Source organism: Salmo salar, chromosome 04 (assembly GCF_965601325.2).
Source record: "Salmo salar chromosome 04, fSalSal1, whole genome shotgun sequence".
Taxonomy (NCBI): Eukaryota; Metazoa; Chordata; class Actinopteri; order Salmoniformes; family Salmonidae; genus Salmo; species Salmo salar.
In genome coordinates, this window is record NC_138294.1 from 2,627,625 (window position 1) to 2,635,000 (window position 7,376).

Consider the following 7,376-nt stretch of genomic DNA (forward strand, 5'->3'; position numbering starts at 1 on the left):
GGACCACTTCTTCTCATGGTCCTTCACAAACAAGTTGCCTTTTCGTTGGTGCACCTTTTGAATGAAACACCCTATTCCCTATATAGTGCACTACTCTTGACCAGGGCCCATAGGGTTGTAGTTCACTATATATAGTGCATTTGGAAAGTATTCAGACCCCTTGACTTTTTTGACACTTTCTTTCATTACAGCCATATTCGAAAATGGATTAAATAAAAAATGTTCCTCTTCAATCTACATCACAATACCCCATAATGACATCACAATACCCCATAATGACATCACGATACCCCATAATGACATCACGATACCCCATAATGACATCACGATACCCCATAATGACATCACGATACCCCATAATGACATCACAATAACCCATAATGACATCACAATACCCCATAATGACATCACAATAACCCATAATGACATCACAATAACCCATAATGACATCACAATAACCCATAATAACATCACAATAACCCATAATGACATCACAATAACCCATAATGACATCACAATACCCCATAATGACATCACAATACCCCATAATGACATCACAATAACCCATAATGACATCACAATAACCCATAATGACATCACAATAACCCATAATGACAAAGCAAAAACAGGTTTTTAGAAATGTTAGCAAAGGTATTAAAAATAAATAACACTACCTTATTTACATAAGTATTTAGACCGTTTGCTATGGAGACTATAAATTGAGCTCAGGTTCATCCTGTTTCCATTGATCATCTTTGAGATGTTTATACAACTTGATTGGAGTCCACCTGTGGTAAATTCAATTGATTGGACATGATTTGGAAAGGCACACACCTGTCTATATAAGGTCCCACAGTTGACAGAGCAAAAACCAAGCCATGAGGTCAAAGGAATTAAAGGCACCTAAAGACTCTCAGACCATGATAAACAAGATTCTCTGGTCTGATGAAACCAAGCTTGAACTCTTTGGCCTGAATGCCAAGCGTCATGTCTAGAGGAAGCCTGGCTCCATCCCTACGGTGAAGCATGGTGGTGGCAGCATCATGCTGTGGGGATATTTTTCAGCAGCAGGGACTGGGAGACTGGTCAGGATCGAGGGAAAGATGAACAGAGCAAAGTACAGAGAGATCCTTGATGAAAACCTGCTCCAGAGCGCTCAGGACCTCAGACTGGGGTGAAGGTTCACCTTCCAACAGGACAATGACCCTAAGCACACAGCCAAGACAATGCAGGAGTGGCTTCGGGACAAATATCTGAGAGTCCTTGAGTGGCCCAGCCAGAGCCCGGACTTGAACCCGATCCAACATCTCTGGAGGGACCTGAAAATAGCTGTGCAGCGACACTCCCCATCCAACCTGACAGAGCTTGAGAGGATCTGCAGAGAAGAATGGGAGAAACTCCCCAAATACAGGTGTGCCAAGCTTCTAGCATCATACCCAAGAAGGCTGTAATTGCTGTAAAGGGTCTTTACCTGTTTTTGCTTTGTCATTATGGGGTATTGTGATGTCATTATGGGGTATTGTGATGTCATTATGGGGTATTGTGAGGTCATTATGTGGTATTGTGATGTCATTATGGGGTATTGTGAGGTCATTATGGGGTATTGTGATGTCATTATGGGGTATTGTGAGGTCATTATGGGGTATTGTGTGTAGATTTTTTTTTCTTCCCCCTCATCAATGTAATCCATTTTAGAATAAGGCTGTAACGTAACAAAATGTGGAAAAAGTCAAGTGGTCTGAATACTTTCCGAAGGCGCTGCAGGTTATAGGGTGGCCCTTATCCCGTCTCCTCACAGGACAATACATTAGAAATGTAAATATCTCACATTTTATGTGGCTTTACACTTTCCTCTGCAAGGGGACATCATAATAAAACCAGTGACTTTTATAACTAGAGCCTGGCGTGGTCTCCTGGTCAGGTCACACGGTCAGGGATAACTCTGGGCCCCAGTTAACTATAACATCGTGTTGTTAGTTACTAGATGTCGTGGAACAGTTTGGTACAGTATCTGTGCTTCTTAAATGTCTTTTTTTAAATCGATACATCGGATAAGGAAGAAATTAACGCCGTTAAAAAAAGAGCTTTGACTGCTAATAAGAAGGTTGGACTGCGTCGTTCTGTGTTTCCATGGCGACGTGTTGGCCCAGTGTCTGTTGCAGTACCGTTACTGTGCTTTTTGTTGTAGTTGGCTGGCTGGCTGGCTGGCTGGCTGACTGGCTGGCTGGCTGACTGGCTGGCTGACTGACTGGCTGGCTGGCTGGCTGGCTGGCTGGCTGACTGACTGGCTGGCTGGCTGGCTGGCTGGCTGACTGACTGGCTGGCTGGCTGGCTGGCTGGCTGGCTGGCTGACTGGCTGGCTGGCTGGCTGGCTGGCTGACTGACTGGCTGACTGGCTGGCGACTGACTGGCTGGCTGGCTGGCTGACTGGCTGACTGGCTGGCGACTGGTCAGAGAACAACCTTGCTGTTTGAGACTTGCTCAGTGTGGATGGGTAGCCAGGCAACTAGTGGGTGTGAAAAATGATTTCGTAGTTGAGCTCTTTTTTCAATCAGGCATAAACCGTAGGTACCCCTGAAGGACATGAGGACCCTTGTTAAACAGATCCAAAATGGCTTCCATCTCTCACTGTAGCCCAGTTTCCATGGTGATGTCTTCTGTGGCTGTAGTCTTAAGTGAAACTGTTTTGTTTTATAATATATATGTGAATGTTTTGGTCCTATTTATACAACAACAGCCCTGTGTGAAAACTACAACAAGACTATAACCAAAAAGGATTCAATAGATCAACAAAATGTTGTTCATGTAATAATAGAATTGATGAAGGAAAGTTACTGCCTTACGTCCCAGTCTGGCTTAAAAAGCTGGGCTTTATCCTAGTGCCAAAAGTGCAGGATTTCTGTGTCGTTTTTCCTACACTTCTAACACAGTGTAACCATGTTTTGGGTGTAGCGTCTCTCAAATTTACGCCCTGTTCCCTGTGTAGTGCACTACTACTTCTGATCAAAGCCACTGACACTCTGGTCTAAAGTAGTGCACTACGTCTCATTGACACTCTGGTCTAAAGTAGTGCACTACGTCTCATTGACACTCTGGTCTAAAGTAGTGCACTACGTCTCATTGACACTCTGGTCTAAAGTAGTGCACTACGTCTCATTGACACTCTGGTCTAAAGTAGTGCACTACGTCTCATTGACACTCTGGTCTAAAGTAGTGCACTACGTCTCATTGACACTCTGGTCTAAAGTAGTGCACTACGTCTCACTGACACTCTGGTCTAAAGTAGTGCACTACGTCTCACTGACACTCTGGTCTAAAGTAGTGCACTACGTAGGGAATAGGGTGCCCTGTGAGAAGATGAAATGTAAACATGTGTTAGTTTGTTATATCGTTCCAGTCGTCACTACAGACTGAATTAAAAAGATGAGAAAAGTTCCATGTTTTATTGTTGTCCTTCGTCATCATCATCATTATTATTATTATTATTATTATTATTATGAAAGAAAATCCTAAGAACATCTCAGATGAGGACGTGCTGAGTGCTACAGTTTTGTACCATGTTGAGTTAAAGTGTTGCTGGTCGATGACAACAGATCTCTATTCTCTATAATCTACTAATCTCATGACCAGAGTCAACTATATCATTTACAGTTCTGGGGAAAAAACTCTTCAATCATTGGTTCTTCTCTGGTGTTCCGGAAGCTGGTGATTGGTTCTTCTCTGGTGTTCCGGAAGCAGGTGATTGGTTCTTCTCTGGTGTTCCGGAAGCAGGTGATTGGTTCTTCTCTGGTGTTTCTGAAAGCAGGTGATTGGTTCTTCTCTGGTGTTCCGGAAGCAGGTGATTGGTTCTTCTCTGGTGTTCCGGAAGCAGGTGATTGGTTCTTCTCTGGTGTTTCTGAAAGCAGGTGATTGGTTCTTCTCTGGTGTTTCTGAAAGCAGGTGATTGGTTCTTCTCTGGTGTTTCCGAAAGCAGGTGATTGGTTCCTCTCTGGTGTTCTGAAAGCAGGTGATTGGTTCTTCTCTGGTGTTTCTGAAAGCAGGTGATTGGTTCTTCTCTGGTGTTCTGAAAGCAGGTGATTGGTTCCTCTCTGGTGTTCTGAAAGCAGGTGATTGGTTCTTCTCTGGTGTTCTGAAAGCAGGTGATTGGTTCTTCTCTGGTGTTTCTGAAAGCAGGTGATTGGTTCTTCTCTGGTGTTTCTGAAAGCAGGTGATTGGTTCTTCTCTGGTGTTTCTGAAAGCAGGTGATTGGTTCTTCTCTGGTGTTTCTGAAAGCAGGTGATTGGTTCTTCTCTGGTGTTTCTGAAAGCAGGTGATTGGTTCTTCTCTGGTGTTCTGAAAGCAGGTGATTGGTTCTTCTCTGGTGTTCTGAAAGCAGGTGATTGGTTCTTCTCTGGTGTTTCTGAAAGCAGGTGATTGGTTCTTCTCTGGTGTTTCTGAAAGCAGGTGATTGGTTCTTCTCTGGTGTTTTTTGGAAAGCAGGTGATTGGCAGCTACAGCTTGAGCTCTTTGATCATTGGCTGTCCCTTCAGACCCAGTAGCAGGTTATTGGCTGCCAGGGCAGACATGGCATTACGCGTGGAGTAGGACGCACTGGCAATGTGGGGGAGGATCACTGGAGAGAGAGAGAGAGAGAGATGAGAGGGAGGATCACTGGAGAGAGAGAGATGAGAGGGAGGATCACTGGAGAGAGAGAGAGATGAGAGGGAGGATCACTGGAGAGAGAGATGACAGGGAGGATCACTGGAGAGAGATGACAGGGAGGATCACTGGAGAGAGAGAGATGAGAGGGAGGATCACTGGAGAGAGAGATGACAGGGAGGATCACTGGAGAGATAGAGATGAGAGGGAGGATCACTGGAGAGAGAGATGAGAGGGAGGATCACTGGAGAGAGAGAGATGAGAGGGAGGATCACTGGAGAGAGATGACAGGGAGGATCACTGGAGAGAGAGAGATGAGAGGGAGGATCACTGGAGAGAGAGAGAGAGAGATGAGAGGGAGGATCACTGGAGAGAGAGAGATGAGAGGGAGGATCACTGGGAGAGAGAGATGAGAGGGAGGATCACTGGAGAGAGAGAGATGAGAGGGAGGATCACTAGAGAGAGATGAGAGGGAGGATCACTGGAGAGATGACAGGGAGGATCACTGGAGAGAGAGATGAGAGGGAGGATCACTGGAGAGAGAGAGATGAGAGGGAGGATCACTGGAGAGAGAGAGATGAGAGGGAGGATCACTGAGAGAGAGAGATGAGAGGGAGGATCACTGGAGAGAGAGATGAGAGGGAGGATCACTAGAGAGGGGGAGGGAGAAGAGGGAAAGATGTGAGAAGAGAGAGGGGGAGGAGGATAGAGGGAGAGAAAGAGAGAGGGGGGAGGATAGTGGGAGAGAGAGGAGGAGCATGAAACAGTCAGCACAGGACATGTCAGAGAACAGTGATAAATGAAACAGTCAGTACAGGTCAGAGAACAGTAATAAATGAAACAGTCAGTACAGGTCAGAGAACAGTAATAAATGAAACAGTCAGTACAGGTCAGAGAACAGTGATAAATGAAACTGTCAGTACAGGTCAGAGAACAGTAATAAATGAAACAGTCAGTGACAGGGTCAGAGAACAGTAATAAATGAAACAGTCAGTACAGGTCAGAGAACAGTGATAAATGAAACAGTCAGTACAGGTCAGAGAACAGTGATAAATGAAACAGTCAGTACAGGTCAGAGAACAGTGATAAATGAAACAGTCAGTACAGGTCAGAGAACAGTAATAAATGAAACAGTCAGTACAGGTCAGAGAACAGTGATAAATGAAACAGTCAGTACAGGTCAGAGAACAGTGAGAGATGAGACAGTCAGTACAGCACAGGAGAGCAGTAAGAGATGAGACGGGCAGGACAGGTCGGAGAAGCAGTAAGAGAGGAAACAGGTCAGAACAGGGCAGGAGGATACAGGGAGAGAAATGAGAGAGCGGGCAGGTACAGGGCAGAGAGAGCAGTGAGCAATGAAACAGTCAGCACAGGACTGACAGAGAACAGTGATAAATGAAACAGTCAGTACAGGTCAGAGAACAGTAATAAATGAAACAGTCAGTACAGGTCAGAGAACAGTAATAAATGAAACAGTCAGTACAGGTCAGAGAACAGTAAGAAATGAAACAGTCAGTACAGGTCAGAGAACAGTAATAAATGAAACAGTCAGTACAGGTCAGAGAACAGTGATAAATGAAACAGGAAATGGCAGGATCAGCTTGGTGTGGACTCTGAACCCCGTGTTTCTACTCACCACAGTTGTTCAGGGTGAAGAGTGGGTGGCTGATGGGCAGCGGTTCAGGGACGGTCACGTCGAGTCCGGCTCCAGCTATCTGACCACTGGACAGGGCTTCATACAGATCCTCCTGGTGTACCACCCCTCCTCTACCACACACACAGCCATCATCATGTTACTGTCTACCACCCCTCCTCTACCACACACACAGCCATCATCATGTAACACTGTGTGTTACCATGTGTTACCGTGTGTTACCGTGTGTTACCGTGTGTTACCGTGTGTTACCATGTGTTACCGTGTGTTACCATGTGTTACCGTGTGTTACCAGTGTGTTACCTTGTGTTACACTGTTACCATGTGTTACCGTGTGTTACCATGTGTTACCGTGTGTTACCGATGTGTTACCGTGTGTTACCATGTGTTACCGTGTGTTACCATGTGTTACCGTGTGTTACCATTGTGTTACACTGTTACCATGTGTTACCGTGTGTTACCTATGTGTTACCATGTTTTACCGTGTGTTACCGTGTGTTACCGTGTGTTACCATGTGTTACCATGTTTTACCGTGTGTTACCATGTGTTACACTGTTACCATGTGTTACCGTGTGTTGCCGTGTGTTACCGTGTGTTACCGTGTGTTACCGTGTGTTACACTGTTACCATGTGTTACCGTGTGTTACCATGTGTTACACTGTTACCATGTGTTACCGTGTGTTACACTGTTACCATGTGTTACCGTGTGTTACCTGTTACCATGTGTTACCATGTGTTACCGTGTGTTACCATGTGTTACCGTGTGTTTCTGTATGTTACTGTCTGTTACCGTGTGTGTGTGTGTGTGTGTGTGTGTGTGTGTGTGCTTGGTCACCTGCTGGTGTTGATGAAGATGGAGGTATTCTTCATTTTGGAGAACAGGTCCTTGTTACAGATGTCTTTAGTCTCTGGTGTCAGAGCACAACACACTGTCAGGAAGTCAGACTGGCTGGCCAACTCATCCATAGAGACTGGAGGGAGAGAGGACAACACACTGTCAGGAAGTCAGACTGACTGGCCATAGAGACTGTGGTACCATATTCCCATAATACCATATCTCAGTGGTACCATATTCCCCATTAA

At 45.3% G+C, this 7,376-nt stretch overlaps 1 protein-coding gene and 1 long non-coding RNA gene across 7 annotated transcripts in view; one reads left to right on the forward strand and one right to left on the reverse strand.

Annotated features, from left to right (window-relative positions):
• Nucleotides 1–3,429: 3,429 nt before the first annotated feature.
• Nucleotides 3,430–7,376, reverse strand: part of LOC123723774 (glyoxylate reductase/hydroxypyruvate reductase) — a 9,153-nt gene continuing 5,206 nt past the window's right edge. The window contains exons 7-11 of one of the 6 annotated variants that reach the window (XR_014391961.1): nt 7,129–7,264; nt 6,275–6,405; nt 4,480–4,612; nt 3,872–3,973; nt 3,430–3,805 (exon numbers count right to left, since the gene is read on the reverse strand). Coding sequence is in view for 4 of the 6 variants with exons in the window: in XM_082973855.1 (XP_082829981.1) it covers nt 4,491–4,612; nt 6,275–6,405; nt 7,129–7,264 (389 nt within the window). In the remaining 2 variants the exon portion in view is untranslated. Of the gene's footprint in view, nt 4,613–6,274; nt 6,406–7,128; nt 7,265–7,376 lie in introns of all 6 variants that reach the window. The other 5 variants (XM_082973855.1, XM_082973854.1, XR_014391962.1 and 2 more) reach the window with 5 other exon arrangements.
• Nucleotides 3,841–4,695, forward strand: LOC145878536 (uncharacterized). The gene is made up of 2 exons (XR_014391963.1): nt 3,841–3,973; nt 4,480–4,695. It is a non-coding gene; the product is annotated as an uncharacterized LOC145878536 (long non-coding RNA).